Source organism: Hydra viridissima, unplaced genomic scaffold (assembly GCF_058129835.1).
Source record: "Hydra viridissima isolate aposymbiotic clone 2 unplaced genomic scaffold, HvirCarnegie_v1 scaffold_1, whole genome shotgun sequence".
Lineage (NCBI taxonomy): Eukaryota > Metazoa > Cnidaria > Hydrozoa > Anthoathecata > Hydridae > Hydra > Hydra viridissima.
The window spans coordinates 6,765,357-6,789,262 of NW_028324300.1; the positions used below are offsets into that span (position 1 = coordinate 6,765,357).

A 23,906-nucleotide genomic window follows, 5' to 3' on the forward strand; every position below is an offset into this window, starting at 1 on the left:
AAAACTAGATTCAAAATATCTAAACAAGAAATACATAGTTAAAGAAAGAAGGCAAAGTTTAGTTATTGTAGTAGATGAAGAAGGAAACGAGTTGGCGCGTAACATACAATTTATAAAAAAGATTTTAAAACCTGATGAGTTTATACAAAAGGAAATGCAAGTTAATGATAACGAAAGAACAAAAGCTGATAGAAAATCGTATCCCAAGCGAAATCATAGACCTGTGAAATTTTATCATTAAGTATCAAGATCTACTAATCTGATAAGAAAAGTCTTTCCCAAACAGGGGGAACTGTTGAGAATGATAACTACGTAATTATGTAATACAAATTACGTAAGTGCGTTCATGTGGAACGCATTATAAAAAACGTGCATAAAAATAGGAAAGAAGGACTTTAAAAGAGATTAGAATTCGCGTTATATTAAAGTTGTATAAAAATATCATTATTGACTTATCTTAAAATAATATATATAATCAAACATATAAAAGGGTTATATTGCTTAAGCGGATCACAACACTCACTATGCAAAAACAGTAACCATGTACCTAAACAAGGAAAACGTGCATTATGTTGAGAAAGCGGATAACCCTGCAAACTTGCCAGAATGTCGTCCTATCGAAAATTTTTGGAGTATTTTGAAAGGCCTTGTCTACAAGAATAATTGGCATGCAGAAAATTTTAAAAAATTACGTTCTAGAATGAATTATTGCCTTAATAAAATTGATATTGAGCTCATACGGAGCCTAGCTCAGTCTATACCAGGCCTAGTTGATAAAGTCAGAAGAAATGGTTTAATTGAGAGCAACTGATTATATATATAAAAACTAGAATAAAAATACTTTCTAGAACATTTTTCCTTTTTGTTTTATCCTACTTCTTTAAAGAGATATGTGTCTTTAAATCCAGTCTCGTTTTTTAGTTGTCACCCGTTATACATTCATAAAAAATCAAAATGAATGATACAAATTGCAATCTAGCTATAAAAATTTTTTTTTGGTAATAGTTTACTTACCTCTTCGCTTTCATTTAATTCTAATAGCAATTGGAGTTTATCACCATTGAATAAGTTTCCAATCATTTCGTTGTTCTCAATCAGTTTAATATTGAAACCAGATTCCGCACTTTTCCGTCCTGCCTCACTTCTCAGAAATTGTGCAACTTCAATCATGTTGCGATTACTTAGAAATCATAATGAAGTTATTACAAAAATTGGCTTTAAGCTCATAACAAACTTATTTTTTAAAAGTATTTTTAAGTAACAAAAACTTACCTGGAATGTAGTTTTAATTCAAGTTTGTTCAATTTATCTAAAAAAAAGAAAGTTTTCTTAACCTCAGTCTTTCCGAAAGAGACAGTGAGTTGCTTCGGACCAAACGTTTTCAAAGCTAAGGTGTTCCCTGAGTCATTTATGCTGAAATCCTTGATAGAACTGGACAGAACTTTTCCTTGCGTTGGTGGGGATGTTGATTTTACAATGGCAGTCAAATTCTTTTGTCTTTCTAATTTTGTACAGAGATGTGGAATTCCTTATCCCACTTGGGCATAGCAATCTTGACAAATTAGTCTTTTTGCAGGTTTATTTGAAACATCTTCAGCGCCTTGATAAACAAGTTTTCCCGACACACATTCACATTTACTCTTTCGGAAATGTTTCGGGAAAAGCATTTACATTTTCTCCCTCAAATAACTCTGGTATTCAGGTCTAAATTTTATAGCATATGTATAGCAACTATAATAGAATGCTATAATAAAATAGCGGAACTAAATTTTAACTGAAGTAAATTAAACATAAATATAGTTATAATTACCTTCATAACACGGCCGCATAGTTTTCAGTTCGCATGTCAACGCATGTGAGGAGTTATTATGTAACTATTAAAAATTAGTAACTGCTAGTTTTTACTAATTGTTAATAATTAAAGGTTGCTTCGCTTTGTTTTTATTTAAATAAAAATGTAAATAGAAAGTAATGAAAATTACTTATCCGTCTGTACATTTCAATGTTAAACAAACATTTTTAAAAACTTTAAAAAAAAAGTTATAAATCTATCACAAACATTTCTGAAAATCTAAATACATAGGCATGGTTTTGTGGTGTTCGAAACGATCCCCCGAATCTCCCCTAGGGTAAGGTTCCTAAAATCCCTTTTCAATTTTTTATTTGCTTTATATTAAACTATATCAAAATTTATCGACAGATTTCAAATTGCATCAAAAAAAAAAAAATTTCGTTTTAAAAATTAAGACCATTTAAAGTTATTTCAGGCGGTAATTGGAGGTAATTTTAAGCTTTGCATGGTTATAACTCTTAAACGAAAAGAGATTTTTTGATGAAATTTGAAATCTGTCGATGAACTTTGATCTAGTTTATGATAGAACAAAAAAAAATTTTCACGACTAAAGGAGACGTAGTTCTAGGAAGGGGGCAGTTAGGGGTCGGGGCGGGGTTGGTTTAGCTCCTGTTACCCTAATTTTTTGCAAGTCATCCTCATTCCACATCAGTATCAACATACTAGAAATTTGAGTATGCCCCATGCCTCTTAGTTACCTATCTTGAAAAACAAAATTCCTGGGTACTCCCCTAAAATATGTGATTTCTCTCCAGGCCCCTACATAAAAATGTTGTCGTTCACATTTTTTGAATGAGGAAATGTTTTCAGATGATAATCAAAAAAAAAATTTCTGGGGATGTGTTGCAAGGTCTTAGAGCATAATTTAGAATTGTATGTACCGTGACACCAAAAGCAAAGAATATTTGGGTAAAATAAATTTTTTAGATTTTAAAATATTTTACAACCATCCCAGTCGGCAAACAGCGTTGAAATAACGTTGAATTAAAGTTGAAACCTAACGTTGAATTTACGTTTATGCAATGTTTAGAATGAAAGTTTTTTTCAACGTTGATTTATCAACGTTAAATCAACGTTCAATCGACGCAAAATACGTTATAAGAAAGTTGAATTTACGTTGAAACAACGCACAGTGGAGTATTTCACTTGAAAAGTTGAACAAAATTATTTTATGTTTATTATCTATGTAATATGTAGTAAAAAGAAGTTTAGGGTCATTATATTGTATTAAAAACGATTGGTCACACATGAAATGTAAAAAACTTATATATTAAAACAAAAAATACATATTTTTATACATCTTACATACTTTACAAATATCTACAACTTTACAACTATTTAACATAATGACAAATAACTAAATTTATAATACTAAAAAGGATAATCACACTTGAAAGATGCATCTAAACCTATACTGGGTTTCTCAATCACTGAACTTAATCCTTAGGTTATACCTGTTGTTAATTATTATTTTTCGTTAAAGGATTAAATCCTATGGCTAATCCGCTACAAGGGGCTAATGATTTGACAACCAAACGTTTGAAATTAACAATCTAAATTTATTATTATAGCCCTACATTTAATCCAAAATAAAATAAAATATTTTTGTACATGTCAATGCAATCATTTTCAATCAGAATCAATATCTGATATGTCGTCAATCGTCATCGCTTGTGAGTCTTCTAATGTTTCCGGCATCAAGAGTCCTATTGTCTCACTGGAGAACGGTTTTCTTTTTGTCTGGGGCCTTTTTCTCACACTGCTTAGCAAAGGATCCGAAGTTAGCAGAAGTGTGTTTAAAATATCTCTATTACAGTTTTCTCGCGAAGACTTCCTCGCATAATTCTGTCGATAAAGATGGAAATGTTTGTTTCTGGCTTCGGCTGCTTCTTCTGATAGCTGGCCAATAGGCAGTATAGCCTGTTCAATTTTTGTGGTGCCATGTCTTAAAACTTTATGCATAGTTGGCGTCATTGGGTGCCATGCATATAAATCAACATAAAGTTTAGCCGTCTCATTTGCAAAATTTTCAAATTTTTTTACATTAATTTGATGCCCACTCGAAATTGCTTCCAAAATGACATTACATTTTTTTATGAGAAATGTTTATTATTTCACTTTTTCTCAAGCCTTTTATTTGGTTCTCTATGTATTCGATTTCATCATTCGTTACGTCTTTGCTCTCCCGAATAAAACGGATTCTTATTGGTTGGCAATACCTTGTAGATGATGGTGCTGGGTTTTGCCAAAGCACCTTCTTTTGGTTACCAATATGGCATATGAGCCGTAGGGGCACAAAAGAACTTTGAAATATGTTAGCGTCGCTATCATCGCTGTTTTGAAATTTTTGTTTAAACGTTTGTTGTTGCGAGCCATCACAACCCCATTTCGAAATCAATTCTAAATTATTTCTTTCTTTTTCATTTAAATTTTCAATAATTTCATTCATATAACAACATAATCGCCTAGACGTGTGATCCAGAAGATCTTGTAATTTAATTTCTGAACAAGTTTCTGTAACTGTTATCGATTCTTCTGGTGGATAACATTCTTTTTTGGCTTTTTTTTATAAGTGAATAACATGGATAGATATTTTTGTTGGCTGCATGAATAATTTCATATTGTTTTTTAGTCATATCAGCTTCCACAAAAATTGACAACGCTTCTAATGGTGTGTGCTTTTTAATGATATCTTCAGTAGTTGTGTCACTTTTTCTATATTGTTTGGCTTTTGTTGGTGTAAATAAAATTTCCTTTATAACGTTAGACGCGTCACTGTTCCCTGCAGCACGTTGACTCATTTGAGCAGCATACATCAACTGCTCACAAGGTATATGTTCCCTTAAAACCCTTGTTTTTCGCCTTCTCGTTGGTGAACTCGATTCACAAAATTCTTTTGACGGTCGGCCGGGTTTTGCTTCCGTCCAAGTTGGTAGAGCTATGGTGGTATTGAGCCATTGTTTGTTATTTTTTAAAAAACGCTCTCTTATACGGCTAGCGTTTTCCCATTTTTGTTTAAAATGGAACTTAAAAGGTGAAAAAATGGTTTTTAGTGCACTTTCTTCATTTGCAGGGCATTTAGTTATGTTTTTAAGGTGTTCTAATAAAAACACGAATTTGTCGTCAATTTTTTCCTCGGAACTTTGCTCCAAGACTTCATAAAGTGATTGTCTACACAGCAAAAAACATAACGCAAAAATAACGGTTACATAACGGTAAACGAAAATTTTGGCGTTATGTTTACCGTTATGTTAAGTTGAAATAGTGTTGAAAGTGTTATAATGCGTAAATGGTGCTTAAATCATTAGTATAGTAATATATATTTGCAAAGCGTTATGTTTAACCGTTATGTTAAACAGATTATTTTATCAGTAAAAAATAGCGCGAGTTTAAAGAATCTTTGCAATTTTTGTTTATAAGGTCTTTACTGTTTTAGTTTTCTTATTTTATTTTCTCAAGGTAGTTACTTCTTAGCATTTAAACGACATTTGGGTTGTTAATAATTAATATTATATATTTATTTATATTATTAATATTATTTAATAATATTGATAATCATAATAATAATAATAATAACAATATATGTATGTATGTATGTATGTATGTATGTATGTATGTATGTATGTATGTATGTATGTATGTATGTATGTATGTATGTATGTATGTATGTATGTATGTATGTATGTATGTAATATTGCTAATTCAACTATTTTCTTGGTCCCTTGGAGGCTTCAAGATATTAGGAGTTCACTGTATTTGTATGTTGCTTAATAATGTTCTTTACTACTATTTATTTAATACTTACCATTTTTTACTTATTACTATTCTTAAAATTAATTTTATTTTATATTGCGATTATTAAATAATGTTAAATATACTATTTGTGTAATTTAAGTTTTCTAAGTAATAATAACTATATTACTGATTTCTACAATAATTAACAGTTCAAAATGATAAAGGCTGTTGTTGTCAAGTATCTTGGTGAAAAGAAAATTGTTCTTGCTAGTAATAGCAATATTGCAGACTTTTTAACTAATGGTAAGCTTATTTTTTAATGCACATTCTTTGTTTATTCAATCTTCTTTTTTTTTTTAATCAATCTTCAAATTCTTTACAGTTCATTTTTGTCTTCATACTAATCAAGTTATTATATATGCCAAAAACAATGGTTGAGCTATTTAATTTAAAATTATACTTTTTTAGCTTCTAAAAAGTTTGATAACAGTGATATAAGTGGCATCATGTGGAATGGATGTGAAGTCGATTCTGAAACATTTGTTGCCATTTTAAATGAACAAAATCTAGAAGTGGAAGTTGTATCCTTAGCAAAAAATAATGAGCTCAGCACTTTTGTTCAAAGTTTAAAGGGATTTTCTCCCGTTAAAGCTGTTTTTTCAGCTGTAGATAGACACTCTGATCCTGTTTCATTCGATTTTAACAACCAACAATCCATTATTCCTCAACTTCCAACTGAATCAACATTATACCAAGACTCTAATTATGAAGATGTACTTGAGGATTTAGATGTGTCTTCAAGATCGCAAAATTTAAGTTTAATATCAACTGCTGCACAAGTTGCTGAACCACCAAAATCAAGTGCTGAACCACCTGGATCTCAAAAAGTAATTTTATCTTGTTCTAATTGTAGTTTTCAAACAAGTAAACAATATGTAATGATATCACATCTTAAATTACATGGTCAGGAAGGTTCAGTTGTATGTGAAAACTGTTTTTCAAAATTTAAAAGTGTTAAAGGTTTTAAACTTCACAATAGAAATTGTTTTGCTCCTTTTGATACTGAAATTGAAGTAATTAACAATAATAATGATTTTAATATTGAAAAACCGGATGATTTTCAATTTTTGAAGGAGAATAGAAAAGATCAACTTGCTGCATTAGCTCTTCATTTGCGAGGAAAATATCGATGCTCTGAAAATGTGGTAAACATTATTTTTTCAAGCTTGCAAAATATTTTTAATAATAAATCACAAAATGAAGAGATTTCTACAATTTGTAAAGAACTATCAACAGAATATTCTAGAACAAGATATTTTCAAACTGCTTTTAAAATGCCACAAATTCAGTTAGTATACAAAAACAGTTTACATGGATGTTTTATTCCATTTAGAGAAATACTTCAGTTTATTTTTACATCAAATGAATATGATAAGTTTCTAGAGTATTCTTCAGAAATATCTATCTCATTGTATTCAGATGATTTAAGTGTAACTAATCCCATAGGCAAATCTAGAGGAAAGCACAAGTTGTGGGTTTTATATTTTCAGTTGTTAAACATTCCGCAATGCTGCTTAAGTAAATCTTTCTCAATATTCCCTTTAGCAATAACTGGTTCTAAATCTGTTAAGGTAAAAGGCTTTATGAAATCTCTTCTTCTTGACTTGGTACAATCTCTAAATGAACTATCATCGATTGATTCCTCAACTTAAACTAATGCTAATGGTAAAAAATTCATGGTAAAGTTAAAACACTTTATTGGAGATTCATTAACTTGCAATGCAATTGCTGGTTTTAAAGAGGGTTTTAGCAAGAAAGTTGTTAGGTGCTGTAGAGTTTGTAATTCAACCAGGTCAGAAATGTTAGTTTATAATAAACATTCTCAGTGTAAAATAAGGAGTTTAGAGGAACACAAGATGAGAGTCAAAGAACTAGATAATTCTAGTCTTCCCCGAGTTGAACGTTTAAAATGGTCAAAACTATATGGCGTTCAATCTAACAGTGTTCTATCTGAAATTAATGAATTTGATGTGACAAAGCAAGTTCTTTTTGATCCAATGCATGATTTGTTAGAAGGTGTAATACCTTTGCAGATAGAACTTTACTTGAATCATGGGGTTTTGAAAGGTTTTTTTTACAATAGATAGCTTGAACAACTTTATAAAATTGTTTCAATACCCAAAAGACAGTGAAAAACCACCTGTAATAGTAGATTTGGTTATTAAGGGGAAATTTGGGAGTGCTCAAGTTCTTTCTATTTGTCGTATTTTACCAATTTTTTTAAGAAGTATCACTATTGATTGTCATTTCTTGTGTCTTATTAAGCTGCTGCGTATTCTTCAAATGTGTCTCTCTCCAGTTACCACTGAGGCTTACTTCGTCTCTTTAGAAGAAACAATTGCAGCCCATCATACTCTTTTTATGAATTTATACCCAGATAAGTTTATACCAAAGCTTCATTTTCTTATTCATTATCCTGAGCAATCCAGACAATTTGGTTCACTACGATACCACATGTGTATGGCTTTTGAGAGGAAACATCAAGTAATAAAAAATGTTAGGCATTTTAATTTCAAAAATATGCCTTTAAGTGCTATGAAGAGTATGGTTTTAAACACTGTTGCATCTTTTTATAATTCTTTTGGAGAAATTAGTAATGGAGTTCTTTGTGAATTAAATCAAGTTACTATAAAAAAAAATATTGTTGCCTGCATCCAGATTAATGGAATTAAATACTGTCCTGAATCGTCTTTATGGTTTCATGATGGTTTTCAATCTTCTGCTTTTATTATTAAAGAAATTCAAGTAAAAGGAGAAAAAACAGTATTTATTACCTCACAGCTTCAGTGCCTTAATTACAATGTGTTACAAGGTTTTTTTACTGCTGTTGAGGACAACACAGTTCCTTTTAGAACTATTGCAGCTGAAGGCTTAGCTTTTCCTTGGCCAGCATTTTATTTTAAAGAAGGGGATATTTTCTATATTGTACCCCCAGCATTGCCATTCCTTATCATATAGTTGCATTGAAATTTTATAAAAAGTTTATATTATTTGCAATAAATATGATTACTTTAGTCTAATTTGTTTTCTTTATTTTGTCAACTTTAGTAGTTGTAAATGCTTTCTTTTGTCAATTTTCACATGATGATACAAAATGTTTTTTATTATTCCTATGTTTTTAACATTTACATTAATGATAAATTTTTAGATTAACAGAATCCCTTTTGATGGTGATATTAAACAAACTCTCATTGATTTTTTTCCACCTCACATTAAACTATTTCTGAGCAACAAGTTTTCTATTGAAGATAAGGTGATATCTAGAGAGCTAATGTCTTGTTTATTAGCTTTTTGCTGTTTGCATGCGCCTAATCATAATAATATCAAAAATAGAATATTGTTACGGAAAATATTCTTTGCAAAGTTAAAGTCTACTTGCATTTCTTTATATCCTTCTTACAGCCATAAATGGGTAAGAATCACGTCTTTGATACTATAATATTTTTTATTTTTTTTAATTTGTAATATTTACTATTTTAATATTCATTTTTGATCTCCTTCCTTTTCCATCATTTTTATATTTTACTTCAGATTTTCAAACTTGCTGCTGTATACATAAATTGTTTGATTCAATTTATTTAATTAAAGTTTTTAATTTTCTATTAGGATTTCTTGTTCAAAAAGTTGCCTAATAATTATCGCCAAAGACAATTTAGTAAATGTCATAGTTTAAAGGTTAAGCGATTTCCTCATTTTTCTGTTGTAAATAGTTCCATCAATAATAGTAGCCGAGCAGTAAATCCAATTTTGTTCGAATCAGTTGTAGATAAAGAACAGCTATTACAAGATGTTGAAGTAAGATTTTTTCTGTGTTTATTAATTTTTGGATAAAAATGATTTCTAATTCTAATATCAGAAATTATAGTCTAGTTAGGTAAACTTAGACGCAAAAAATTTTGAAATGTTATAATTAATATTAAGTGTCAGGTCATTACTTTATTTTATTAAATAGTTATAAAATAAGGAATGTATATAACTCTTTCTTTCACCTAGAATGAACTTAATAAGAAAAAGCCATCACTTTCAACACTGTCTATTCTAAACAGACATCTTTTTAATAACGAGACTTATAGTATATTTCCGAAAAGAGTTACATATGCTCCTGGATTGATGCTGGAAGAAGCGATTCGTTTGTATCCTATTTTTAAAGATTCGTCTCTTAAGATTCAAAAGATGTTGATTTGGATTTCTCCCGATTCGCAAACCCATACTGAAAGTTTAATGCTGCTCCAGAAATCACTTATTTCTAAGAAGACAACTGATAAATTGTTTATGAAAGTTGATGTAAATTTTATTTTATTTTTTTTATTTGGTATTAAGCCAGTTCTATAAAATATAAACTTAACATTGATTCAAACCCATTTAATGTATTAATAATAGTTTCTTTTTTATGGTTGCAATACTTATTTTGTATTTATAATATTTTAGTGTGATTCAATACATGAATACTTAAGAGTGCCAAGCTTGTATGGTCCACAAGTTATCTATAATAAAACAGAATATGGAGTAAGGAGTCGTAGAGGTCTCGAGATGGATGTTCAGCCCTTGATCAGTACATGTGAAATGGTGGTTGTTTTGATGGCCGTTTACTATTTGCTAGATTTGACATATCCTTCTTGTTTTGGGCAGCTTCTGGGATGTTTGCAAGATATTTGCGACTTCGGACGATCAGCTTTACTTTCTAAAAAATGCATTTTTCTTTTGCAATCTTTTTACAGCAATGTGAAGTATTTTTGAATTAATAAATGTCATTAAGTTAATTTCTTCATTTATTTTGTAAATAATTTTCATGATTATGAAAAATAGTTTAACATAAATATATTAGGAAATTAAACTGGATGAATTTGTTTTATTTTTTAAATTAACTTTTATAAACATAAAAAATGTTCAATGTTAGTTAGTTTATTTAGCAATTTCTGTTATTAATCATGGGTTTCAAAAAACCTACTTTAAAATAAATATAATTTGACATAACGGGTAACATAACGGATAAATACCCGTTATATCAGGTTTTAAACATAACGGTAAAATACGCGTTATATAACGGGAGTTTTCCTCTCACATAACGGCTAATTGGCGTTATGTAACCGTTATGTTCAAGGCAATTTTGCTATGAAAAAACATAACGCTAAAACCGTTATGTTATTTTCATACATATTAAGTATTAAACATAACGGCAATGAACCGTTATGTGCGAGGAAAACTCCCGTTATGTTTTTTAAAAATATAACGGGTTTTTTATTTACTGTGTAGTCATCTTTATTGTGATAGCTTAAGATTCTACAATAAAAATATGAATTAAATTAAATAAAAGTTTTAATCACAAAAAAAATGTATTTGCCTAATTGACTAAAAAAATTAAAAAAATCTTAGGGAGCGTACATGTGCAACTTTTTTTTTTTTAAATGGTAAATAGAATATCTAAGGTTTACGTGAAGCACAAGCTCGTTGCTTAATAAGGCTTAATTGATATTCAAAAACACTTTTTAATATCGTGTATATAAAAAAAAACGTTAAATTTTTTACATCAAATATAATTGATGAGAAATGTGTCAGTAACATATAAAATAGAGAAAATAAATATACCAAAAAATTGAGCTTACCTTCTTTTTCAATATCCATTATGATTTTTAAAATTTGTCACTAACCACAAACTCAAAAAACGATTTGTAATAATGCTCGTCAACAGGAACGTTGAAAAACAATTGAATTCATTACCACAATTACTCGACTTTTAAAGCTGCCCCAATAAGGTGGGAGGGAGATGGGTAACCGAAATGACCATTTAGGAATGTAACCTTTATTAAGCTTTACCAATGCACCAATAAAAACAGATTTTGACAAAATTTTGAAAATTGACTTTTGATCAACTTTTTCGTATAAATACTCCACTGTGCAACGTTTAGAATGACAGTTTTTTTCAACGTTGATTTATCAACGTTAAACCAACGTTAGATCCAAACGTTAAATCAATCTTAAATTGACTCAATAATTGTGTCTATTGGACTATCAATGCATATCAAGCGTATAAAATATACTCATAGTCTACAGCTAGACTATTTTTAGTTAAGTTTAGTTAGACATATATTAGTAAAGAGAAAGATAACATTTGTTTATGATAAATTTAAATATTACATATATTTACATATAATTGAATAAAATCTACACAAATTTCTTTTTTTTACTGCCAATTTTTCGAAATGGAGTGTATTTTAGGAAGTCAGACAATATTCCATTAATCAAAGTTTCTGTCGCTCCATCGTATTTATTAGTAGAAGCTGTAAAAAAAAGAAAATATAAAGTACAAATCAAAAAAAGAAGATTTGAAATAATATAATGAATGGAAAAGTTTCACATAACTTATAAAGATATACGTTTAACAACGCTATATAAATCAGTGTTCTTAAAGTATATTTTTCCACCTTTGTCTTTCATATTCATGGAGGCCATAAAATTGTTTAAAAATATTCTAAATTTTTAAAAGATAATGAAACAGTGAAATGATTATAAATAACAATTTTTCAAATATTTAAATTGAATTCATTATAAAATAACTTTTTTCTAAAATTATTAAACAAATATTTTTTGTAAAAAATAATTATGAATGAGATAAGAGTTATCAGTTTATTACATCAGCATAATTTTGTGCATTCTTTCTTTTGAAGATTACCACCTCATGATTTTAGAATTATCTTAAGCTCGGAGGAGATGAAGATGTTGCTGGAAGATGACAATCAGTTTTTACTATTTTACTGCACAATCTTACCATAAAATATTGCAATAATGACTATAGAGTAGTAGAACAGTTGATGGTAGAATTGTGCTAATCACTAACTCTCCTAATCTACAGTCGCATAATTATGTTGGACTTGCCTGGCAATATAAAATAAAAGGTATTAAGATTATTAAGTTATATTTATCATAAAAGTTTTTCATTTTGATCCTGGAAATCAAAATTTATTTATTTTAAAAAAACCTGAAAATGTCACTGAAGAAAAACCATATATCTGCAAATGATGAGACACAGTTTATTTTATGATAAAGAATTGATTTCCTATAACAGCACTAAAGGTTTTTTTTTATTTTGTTTTAGTTTAGGCCACAGCTGTGATGAATATTCTAGTCTGGTAACAAAATATGATGGTGCACAATCGTGGAATCAATTTAAAGAAACTAAATTCATTGATAGTTATAGAATTAATTATTTCGGTCAGTTAATTGAATTCCAAAAATGTTTCTTAGGTACTTTCAGATGATTTATATCAGTATGATGGATATGCAGAAACTGTAGATACTCCCACTAGCAACATACGTATATTTTGTGAAACTTGTGGGGTGCTAGAAGTTGATAATATTGCTCCTATGAATGAGGAAAGTGATGATGGTCAGGTACAGGCAAGTGTCAGAACTCATCAACGCACTGGTAAACTTTTAGAAGAAAGTGTAGTAACCCATCAGAATGAAAGTGCGAGAAGGGTAAGAAGTTAAGAAAGAGTGGCAAATCTTATGTTTCACATTAAAAACATTGTGAAACTGTGGACCAATTGTCTCTCTTGTTGTAGCTGGTGATAATGATGATTGAGATAGAATAGTGCTTAGAAATTTTTCGAAATCGCTGATTATGTTCTTCGTAAATGATGAGAATTCTGGAATTATCTTATTGCATTTTCTTTTACTATCTATAACTTTCACAATCTATAGCTTCGGAAAACTTTCTCTTACAGTGTCTGAATGTACATTCTCCCATATGACAAACGAGTAAAGCGCATTAATATCTTTTAAATTCTGAAAAATAGCAAAAGACCAGCGAAAAATTACCCTACGAACTGGATATTCTTTTATCATTTTATAAACATCAACACCACCTTTTGTTAAATTATGGTGAATTATCTACGGCTTATATTTCTCTTCCTCTCCTTCTATCTCTTCCTTAAAATGTTCTGATCATAAGAGTAAAACTTTTTTCCCTTTCTTTGGCGTATAAAACATAGGAGTAAAATATTTTGTAAATCCAAACAAAATATTTTGCTATTTTTCTCAAGAAACGTTTTTGGAATAAATGCTTTTTTTCTTTCGTACCATTCCAACTGATGTTATATATCTTTCTTTTAACTCTTGAGCAAATGAAATACTTGTAAAAAAGTTATTAGTTACAGTTCCGGGTCCTCTAAAATTTCTCAAACACCCTATCATTTACAATAACACTCGCTTTCATTTTTCTTTCTCTCGTACATTTCCTAACTTTCCACAACAAACATTAAAATTTAATACATACGATGTACTTGCACAAGCTATGATCCAACTTTTTATGCCATATTTATCTGGTTTAGCAGGATTATGCACAATTAAACTGCATCCACCACGAAATCCAATATAATCTGTTCATCAACAGTTAGAGGAGACCCTGGTATGTACCCTTTATTGCATCGCTTTTTATCAAGTTTAAAAGATCTCTTATTGTTGCTTATTTATCGATTTTCTTTCTTCTTTTGTGTGCATGTTGTCAAATCTAATTGCACTTAAAATTTATAATATGCGATTTTTTTATCATGATATAGTGAACAATAGGTAAACGAATAATAGGTAAACAATAGGTAGAAGTGTTACAAACGAAACCTGAGCGGTAAAGTAAAGTAAAATTTGGAGAAAAATTTGCACTAAATACACCATATTTTGCTATATAGTAGCAAAAGAGTTGCTCCACCGTACAAACTTAAATATTTTTCAAATGTTTGATAAATCCAAATCCGATGCATTAAACGTACAGCCTGTGTTGGTCCGACAAACTGCATTTAAACTAACTTATTTATTTTTATAACTTTATAACTCTAGTTCCTATCCTCATAGATATATTAACAAACATACTGCGAATATTTGAAAAACAAACCTTTAATAAAACTAAAGATATTTACGTTTTCGTATGCAACACATATTAAAAATTGAAAGTTATAAAAATCACGTTTAAAAAAAAAAATTTAAAAAGAAAAAGTTTTTTTTATAAAAATTTACTAAAAACTACCTCTGGCATAAGAGTTCACATCATTCTTCTTCTAGAAATCTTTTAGAAGTAAAGGATAAATAAACTGTTTATGCGTTGCTATGGAGTTGCTAAGGAGTAAGAAATTACATTAACCACAATAATTATATAATTTTTTTTACTTTTAAAGCAAATAATTGTAAAAAATAAAATATGGACTTTGTACTTCGATGTTTGAAATAACAAAATTTAAAAAAAGAAATGTTTTTTTTTTACAGCTGAAGGAATCACAACTTTGATACAGTCGACTCTCGATATCTCGAACAGTAAGGGGACCGAAAAAAAAGTTCGAGATATCGAGAGTTCGAGATATCAAGAAAAGGGTTGAAAATAAATAAAATTGCCCGACTTTCATTAAAACAAGTTATTTTTCTGACAAAAATCATTAACAACAAAAACTACAACTTTTGGAAAAAATCTGTTATCTGATATTGCTTTAAATTATCCATCTTTTCCATCTTCATTAAATCCTCAAGTTTTAGTGCTAGGGATTGTATTTCATTTCCGTATTTTGAGCTGTATAGCGAAGCATTTTGAATTGTTTCAAAAGCAATTTCTTATTGAATATCAGATGGGCGTGGCGGGGCTTCGACGTCAATAGCTTCGTCAACGCTATCTTCGACTTCATTATCGTCGTTTTCAAAATTAGGGTCTAAAATCTGAGCAATCATTTCAGCATCAGGTGGTTACTACATCGCAATCTAAACCAATGTAAGATTCCGCTGAGAGATCTTCTTGGGCGGCACGAGGATCTAACTCTCGCAAACGGTTAAGTTCTTCTGTCAAAAATTTAAAAAAATGATCATCATCAGCTTCTTCAATACTCTTGTTTGTTTTGCTGATACCAGCTTTTTTAAAGCAGTTGATGACAGTCTCCTTCGACACAGCATTCCACGAAGAAACAAGATCTTTCATTGCTTGAAGTATAGAAATTTTTGGCATGGGTTCGTTATCATCGACAGCCTTGATACACAAACGCACAATTTTGTGACGATAATGAGCTTTAAGACTTCGTATTACGCCTTGATCCATGGGCTGAAGGACAGATGTGGTGTTAGGGGGGAAAAATATTAGGTTGATGTTGCTTAGCCCTTCAATGTGTGGGTGGGCAGAACAGTTATCCACCAGGAGTGCTACTTTCCTGTCTTGAGCATGAAAAAATGAGTCAAGTTTCATTACCCATTCTGTAAAAAGGTCTCCGGTCATCCAACTTTTTAGCTAATTTTTATATGTGCAAGGAAGTTGTTTAATGTGCTTAAAACACCGTGGGTTTTTAGATTTTCCAATAACAAACTTAGGTAATTTTTCTCCCGTTGCACTCCCTGCTGCTATGCCTGTTAGTCTGACTTTACTATTTTTTCCCCCAAAACATTTTTCTCGTGATAAATGGTATGTTTTGTTTGGTAGGCACTGGTAAAATAGTCCAAACTCATCGGCATTGAAAAAGTTTTCAAGCTTGTAATTCAAAAGCAATGTTGGAAGTGTAGTTTCATTCCACGAAGCAGTCGTATTATTCGTCACGGCGGCACTTTCGCCTGAGATTATTTTAAAGCTGATGCCGTTCCTAAAAATAGGAACAGAATAATTGAATTTTAATTACACGTTTAAAAAACTAAATAAATTAAATATAAACAGATACATGTTATTTGTTAATATTAAAATTGAACAAGATTTGACAAAATTTAACTGACCTTTCTTTCCAATTATGAAACCAACAATCAGATGCTTTAAAATCTAACTCTCCTACTGCTTCTGCGAATTTTAGTGCCTTTTCTTTTAGTATGGTACCATCAATTGGTACTTGTTGACTTCTTTTTGCAACGAACCACGTGTATATGGCCTTGTCTACATTTTTGAAATTACCACTACGAAGTTTCTTCCGTTTAGATTTTGTGCCATTTTTTTCCAGTGAGGTTAATAACTTGGTTTTATTTTTAATCCAGGTTGATAATGTGTTCTTTGGGACTCCATACTTTTTGGCAACCTCTTTGTTAGACATCCCAGTCTCTAGGTCTTTTAATGCCTTGCATTTTTCTATTATAGATTTGTTCGTGAGTTTTCGTTTAACGAGCGGCATGTTGCTGCGTTTGACAAAAAGAATAAATTATATATTAAAGGAAAACTTTTCAGAAATTCGATTCTTAAAAAAAATCGAATTTAAAAATCGAATTAAAAATTTTTTTTTTTCGAAAATTGGAATTTAAAAAAATTAAATTTTATTAAAGCATTTTTGAAAAAAAAAATGTTGAAAAGTTCGAGATAACGAGAGAAAATTGCCCTGTGGACCGAAAACAATGTTCGAGATACCAAAAAGTTCGAGATAATAAGGTTCGAGATATCGAGAGGATTTTAGCCTAAACTAGTACGTTATGTCCATGGGACCGCTAAAAAAGTTCGAGATACTCAAAAGTTCGAGATATCAAGTATTCGAGATATCGAGAGTCGACTGTATTATGATATCTATCACGGTCGTTCAAACTCTTTTAATAAGCGATAGGTTAATGTGCGCAAGCGCAGTTGGGTTATGAAAATTTTAGAACTTTCAAAATAGCTACAGACCTTCGTTAGAGAATGAATTTTTACTTAGCGACCAATTTTTCATTACTTATCGTGTTTTTTAAAATCGTCTACGTTGATAACCAGCTTTTAGGCTGTTAGTAGTGTCTTGGTAACTTAATTTTATTATGAAGTAAGTAAAATGAAAGGGGAATATTATTTTATAATTGAAGAGGATCTACCTAAAAAAACTTTTTCTTTGATTTGTTTACAAATTTGGAAGTCTTTTTACTTTTTTTTTGAGCGGTAAAACTTAAAAGTTTTTCTACTTTTACTTATATCAATCTTTTAACTTTTTATTATTTACAAAAAATCTTAGTACTCAATTTTTTTTTCTTGTTCAAAATTTACATCTAACCATTGTCCTAAATTGATAACATTTTATTTATATCGTTTGTGAAATAAAAATTGTCCTTATGTAAAAAATTTACTAAATGTTTCTAATAATTTTAAATAAAATCTTTTACTTTATATGCAGTTTTTTATTGATTTATTGGCTTAATTTACTTCATGAATATAAACACTATATAATGCATGTGGTTAAGTTTGATGGCTATTCACAAGAACTATCCAAAAAGATTTATTATTTTTAGATGAAAATCCATTACAAAAATTTGAATCTTATTTACAGGGTCTGTGGATATTTGGTTGGGAATAAAAAATATCCTATTGGAATAAATCAAAAAAATAACATTGAAATATGTATTCCTTATTATGTTGTCAGATTTAGAGAGTGTACACTCATCTAGAAATTTTCAAAACGTAATGATACTATAAAGAATGGGATCAAAAGAATGAAATCAACAAAACTTCTTTTAAATATGAACTGGAAAACCCATTGTGATGAATGCTATTGTTGTCAGCAGGTAGAAAAACTCAGAAAAAGTTTAAATGTTACTAAATCACTAAAACAAAAATAAAAAGCTTATTGGTTGCCCTGGCATTGGTAAAAAAGTGTGGTCATCTTCCATGATTGCTTCCATTAAAAAAAGCATTGTGACAGCACATGACTTGGAAATAGATATTGAAGAAGTAAAAAAAGAAATCAATCCTCATTTACAGCTTTACCAGTGTAATTTTTGTGGTAAAATATCAAAACAACCAGCAACTCTAAAAAAATGTGAACACTTATTTTATTTTTTCTGTCTTGTGGAAAATATAAATGTTAACCAACTCAATGAAACATTATGTCCAAAATAAAAACAGCTTATTTTACCTGAACATTTAATATCCAGTACTAAAACAAATTCTCTTTTAATTATGTTGACTGTTGCATGTATATGTAAAAAAAAGTTTAATTCAATCAAAGAATATGATTTAGATATTAATCGTAAGCGAGTGCATCTGCCTTGATAAATCATTAATAATAGCACAATCAGCCCCATTGTTATCATCATCAATATTCTCATTTGCATCTAATTTGGCTTCATCATCATCATCATCATCATCATCATCATCATCATCATCATCATCATCATCATCATCATCATTTATTTGACAGCAACATTTCTAATTTTAATCAAGTAATTTGTTTGCTTAGGCAGAGGCTTAAACAAACCAATAGCTGGAAACTCTTTACTCTTTCAAGTTTTTTTTGCAATCCGCCCTTCCTTTTGCTTCATATTCATGAGCAACTTCTATGTATTGATGCAATGTTTCACCAGCTGTTTGGCAACTTTTCACTAGTCCACTAAATATATATACATTCTTGTATTTTAAAAAGATAATGAAAGTTCTGGTATCATGTCAAACATTAAAAAAAAAAAAAAAAAAAAGTTTAGAGCAATTTTTAATCTAATTTGACCAAAATTTTAACTCAAGGAAACTTGAAGTTAGTTTTAAAAGATTGAATCTTTAAAGTTGATCAGTAAAAAGTTGCCAAACAGCTGAAAACATTGCATCAATATATGTCCTTGATCCTAAAATAGCATAAATCTTTATTTTAATAGCAAACAATAAAGAGACCAAATATGAATACAAAGTAAAAGTAAATAAACCTGTAAGAGTAAGGATTGAGAAGAGAAGTAATCAAAATTTAAAAAAAAAAACACCTGAAAAACAAAACAATTCTTGCTACTGGTTTGCCTAAGCAAACGAATAGCAATCAAACCCAATTCAGAAGATAAAAAATATCATAATGTAAAAGAAAAAATTTATGTATGTATGTAATGTATGTATGTAATCTATGTTTGTGTATGTATGTATGTATGTATGTGTGTGTGTATGTATGTATGTATGTATGTATATCTGTGTGTTTGTATGTTTATTTACAAGAAGAAAAAATTGAGTGCTTAGATCAGATAAAAGTCTTAAATACTATAAAAACTCATCTAAATTTTTAAAAAAATCATTTAATTTCTACGCTCAGAAAATTAGATGATGTGTTTTTAAAAGTGTAAACAAATCAGCATATTCAAGAATGTTAATTTACTTAGAAAAGCGCAACTTTAAACTTTTTGATATAATCTTTATCTTATTTGAATGATTTTCTTATGCAACTGAGATATGCTTATTATGATTTCAGTTTTAGAAAGAGTTTAAAATGTTGATTTATATGGAAGCATATATAAATGATCAGTCAACTAAATAAGAAAATTCGTTGCTACGGACCGTAGCCATTATTAAAAGTTGAATTTTTTTAAGTTTCTACTGCACTTGCGTATAATAACTCGTCGCTTCTGAACGACCGTGCTATATACATATGCGTTATGGAATCACATAGCCATACGCCCATTCTTGCCAATAATGTCGTAGGAAAATTTAGGAAATCTAATGACCTGAAGTATAAAAGTCGTAAATTTATTTTACTATTTAATCGCCTGCTGTTTAAACAAGTTTTTCATAAAAACCTCAAATCTACATAACCTAAAAAACATTTAACCAAATCAAACTTTGTTTTTGATGCAGTTTGTTATTCACTGGCCTCGAAATCTTACAGTCTTTTGTTTTAATTAACTTTTAACTGTTTTTTTAATTGCTAATTTAAAAAAAAAATTGTTTTATTAGCTGCTAATTTAGAAGAAAAAAATCTAAGTTTTCAATCATATCAATTATCGATATTTGGATTTTCAGTTTTAAATGAATGATACTATCATTCATTAAATTTATCATTGATAGCAAGGTTTTTCTAAGACAACGTTATTTTTATACATAATTTTGTTTTAAAAATAGGTTTAACAGTCTTAATCGAATAATCATTCGAATAGCAGATTTTCTTAAAGGGTTTAAACAAAATAACATTATGTATGCGAAGATCACAATTTTTTTCTAAATTTTGTGGCATTGTTTGTTTAAATATACTCAAAAAAATAAAAATAAAAGCCTTTTCAAAAGTTAAACTTTTTTATAAAAGTCAGCTTTTTTGAAAAACGAAGCTTTGAAGCTGACTCTAAAAACTTTTTTCATGTGTTACAAAAATGTAACTTACCAAATCATAAACCTATTAAAATTAATTTAACTTATATCTCTGCTATCGACAATATCTTGATAAGTTCAACTCACAATCCTTCCTTAAAAGCAGGAATAATAGAAAGCAGATATCTGACCATTTTCTAATATACTTTTCATTCCCATAAAGTATGAACTGCATTAGTATTAAATTCACAAGTTTTTAAAGAATGAATCTTCAATGCAGAATTTTAAAGCCAAATAATATAAAAATATCAGAGATGTTTGATAAAATAATAAAACATGGACACTTCATGGATTTATATATAAATCCATGAAGTGTCCATGTCTATAAATATAGACATATTCTTCTAATACTTAATTTTATAAACTTTTCCCCATTCAAGAAAAAGAAAAGTAAAATGGCAAAAACTCAACGCAAAATGTTAAAAAAGAAAAGAAAAAAATGAATCAATCTGTTTTATTACAAACTATAGGAGGAAACCGAAAAATTATCATCTCAGATGTCTTTTTTATTTGAGTGGCGTATAGACATGTGCAGAACCCTTAAGTCACGCATACCCATGAAAATCTATAAAACGCAAGTCAGACTGTTTATCAGCCGTTGGATGTAAATCTGGATAAGTGAATACGGTGTCAGTCTGTGCCACCCTGATCAACGTTTTTAAATAAAGCATGAGTACCTGAAAAATAGTTGGACTGTACGTAAATATCTTTATTGAGAATTACGGAGTAGACTCACCTGTACTGAATGGTGATCAAATGCCTTTCTGCAGAAATGAAATTTCTACCCAAAAGACCTTGAACTTTACTGGTTTAAACACATAGGTTAAAAAAAAATTTCTTTTAATAGAGCGTTTTCTTGTTGTTTTTTCTTTTTTCGCTCCTTTCAAAAGGAGTGAAAAAAGAAAAACAATATATATATATATATATATATAAATCGTTTGATGTAGTGTTGTATTAAATAATACAAAGCTCTTGTTCGTTGAAAAGTGCTCGTTGTTTCGGAAATTTATTTTGATTATACATAAATTTCAAAACAGAGCGATTTATAATTATAATTAAAAACGATAAAGAAAAAAACTTTTATTATGGAACTTTAAGTTTCATGCCTAACGGCAATCATCAGCCATATATTACAAAATTAAAAATTAAACTTTAAAATTACATTTATAAGTACGATGGCGTGAGTTCTAATGACTCTATGGAAACAAAATCTTAAAAGTATAATGTGACGTAAACGTAAAGTGAACCAGCCTGGATCAATCTTCGGTATCAAATGAGGAAATAAGGAACTTCTTCTTGTGCCTGCACTTCGAGATCATTTCACTCCTTGTATTAAGTAGGTTATCTCCTTTGTACATCAAAATTTGAAACTTCTCGTTCAAACAAAGGTTACAAACTCTTGATGCTGGGTTGTATGGTTTGCATTTTTTAATAATTTTCCATCTGACAAAAGGTGTGAAGTTTTTTTCTTTTAATTTCTATACCTCCTTTGATAGCTCTGTATCGTTCTTGTACCTAACTGCATTAAAGGATTTTAAGTGGCTAGCATACCGAGCTTTGAAAGATGTTTCGCTAAGTCCTATATACACTTTTTCTTTATATTCCAGATTGTTCGAATATACGGTTGTTCATTGGACATTTGGATTTTTCAGTGCAGTTGCATTTCATTTCATTAGTTTTTTCCTCATTTTGCAAAATGTTTTTGTTGTGAGAGTTAATAATTGATTTTATATTTGGCATGCAAGAATAACTAATTTTGATTGTGTTTCTATTAAATATTTTACGAAGCCTGTGGTTAACTGGGAAGTGGAGGTCGATGAGGTTCAAAAAACACTTACCTATTTTTGTAACAACATTTGCACTGAAAGGAGGATTATACCAAATTATCTTACGTTTATGGCTGCCGTTTGTTGATTTTATACTTGGATGGTATGCAAGTTCGCAATTGTAACCCGATTTTTTCAAGGCTTCTTGATAAGGAGGAATACTTTTTTTAAAAATCGCTTCACTTGACGATGCTGCTGATAATCTTAATTCAATAGTTTTAGGAATACTTTTATTACACTCGGTGGATGATTAGAACTAGTGTTTATATAACTCAGTATATTATCTGGTTTGCGATATGGTTGAAAAGAACCATCGTTAAGATTTAGTGTTAAATCGAGATAGTTGACTATTTTCATATTACATTTAATAGAGATAAGAAGACTATTATTTTTAAAAATTTGTACAAAATTTTTCTTTATTCTCTCCATTTCCTGACCACTTTTGTTCCTAAACATAGCTAATCAATCATCTCGATATATACCGAAATTGCTTTTATCATAAAATTGCGAGATTTGATGCAAAATAAAAATCCCCACTAATCCCCACTAGTAAGTGTCCACCTCTGATATATATATATATATATATATATATATATATATATATATAGAGAGAGAGAGAGAGAGAGAGAGAGAGAGATAAGTAGTAAGTGTCCACCTCTGATATATATATATATATATATATATATATATATATATATATATATATATATATATATATATATATAGAGAGAGAGAGAGAGAGAGAGATAAGTAGTAAGTGTCCACCTCTGATATATATATATATATATATATATATATATATATATATATATATATATATATATATATATATATATATATATATATCACGAGGTCTCAATTTTTTCCAAGTTAACAAATCAAAATTATTTCTTTGACTTCGTTTTCTGTTACACTTCAGAACATTGATTTTAGTTAAGAAAATCAATATCTCTTCATTTCGTAAATTTTTCATTTTGTTTTTGTTTTTAAAAAAAAATTCATTGTTGACGTGACCAAAGTATTATAGAAAAGATTTTTTTCTTGAGTTACCAAATTTAAGTTCGATTCGGTTTTGTAAAAAAAAACCTGATTTATTTTGGTGCGACACGGAAAATAGTTAAAAAAGGTTTTAACTAAACACCGTTCTAAAAACGAGTGTTATTAAAACTCGGTTTTGTTAGTACACAGTAAATAAAAAACCCGTTATATTTTTAAAAAATATAACGGGAGTTTTCCTCGCACATAACGGTTCATTGCCGTTATGTTTAATACTTAATATGTATGAAAATAACATAACGGTTTTAGCGTTATGTTTTTTCATAGCAAAATTGCCTTGAACATAACGGTTACATAACGCCAATTAGCCGTTATGTGAGAGGAAAACTCCCGTTATATAACGCGTATTTTACCGTTATGTTTAAAACCT

At 29.3% G+C, this 23,906-nt stretch overlaps 4 protein-coding genes and 1 long non-coding RNA gene across 6 annotated transcripts in view; 3 read left to right on the plus strand and 2 right to left on the minus strand.

Moving 5' to 3' along the window:
• The window catches only part of LOC145187981 (uncharacterized), a 433,414-nt gene that overhangs the window by 56,828 nt on the left and 352,680 nt on the right, over positions 1 to 23,906 (minus strand). The gene's annotated exons all lie outside the window — the stretch shown is intronic.
• Positions 5,436 to 10,486, plus strand: LOC149893088 (uncharacterized). Of its 2 annotated transcripts, XM_090067958.1 has the most exons (6): positions 5,436 to 5,890; positions 6,056 to 6,474; positions 8,796 to 9,059; positions 9,254 to 9,442; positions 9,641 to 9,931; positions 10,076 to 10,486. In XM_090067958.1, the coding sequence occupies exons 1-6, from the start codon at positions 5,803 to 5,805 to the stop codon at positions 10,382 to 10,384; spliced, it is 1,560 nt and encodes a 519-aa protein (XP_089924084.1). In that variant the 5' UTR covers positions 5,436 to 5,802; the 3' UTR covers positions 10,385 to 10,486. The 2 variants fall into 2 exon arrangements, with proteins under 2 accessions (XP_089924084.1, XP_089924089.1); XM_090067963.1 differs by lacking the exon at positions 8,796 to 9,059 and having other exon boundaries at positions 5,443 to 5,890.
• Positions 7,298 to 8,286, plus strand: LOC149893089 (uncharacterized). The gene has a single exon (XM_090067969.1). The coding sequence runs from the start codon at positions 7,324 to 7,326 to the stop codon at positions 7,732 to 7,734; it is 411 nt and encodes a 136-aa protein (XP_089924095.1). The 5' UTR covers positions 7,298 to 7,323; the 3' UTR covers positions 7,735 to 8,286.
• LOC149893090 (uncharacterized) lies at positions 7,715 to 8,797 on the plus strand. The gene has a single exon (XM_090067976.1). It carries the CDS (start codon positions 7,931 to 7,933, stop codon positions 8,603 to 8,605), a length of 675 nt encoding a protein of 224 aa, XP_089924102.1. The 5' UTR covers positions 7,715 to 7,930; the 3' UTR covers positions 8,606 to 8,797.
• Positions 11,813 to 19,873, minus strand: LOC149893091 (uncharacterized). The gene is made up of 4 exons (XR_016447544.1): positions 18,457 to 19,873; positions 14,667 to 14,755; positions 12,022 to 12,116; positions 11,813 to 11,925 (listed from the first exon to the last, which is right to left on the minus strand). It is a non-coding gene; the product is annotated as an uncharacterized LOC149893091 (long non-coding RNA).

Coding starts and splice junctions, on each gene's coding strand:
- LOC149893090 (XM_090067976.1), top strand. CDS start 7,931: ATGTGTCTCTCTCCAGTTACCACTGAGGCTTACTTCGTCTCTTTAGAA.
- LOC149893088 (XM_090067958.1), top strand. CDS start 5,803: ATGATAAAGGCTGTTGTTGTCAAGTATCTTGGTGAAAAGAAAATTGTT. Junction 6,475..8,795: donor AACCACCTGGATCTCAAAAA/GTAATTTTATCT, acceptor ATAAATTTTTAG/ATTAACAGAATCCCTTTTGA. Junction 9,932..10,075: donor AATTGTTTATGAAAGTTGAT/GTAAATTTTATT, acceptor ATAATATTTTAG/TGTGATTCAATACATGAATA.
- LOC149893089 (XM_090067969.1), top strand. CDS start 7,324: ATGGTAAAGTTAAAACACTTTATTGGAGATTCATTAACTTGCAATGCA.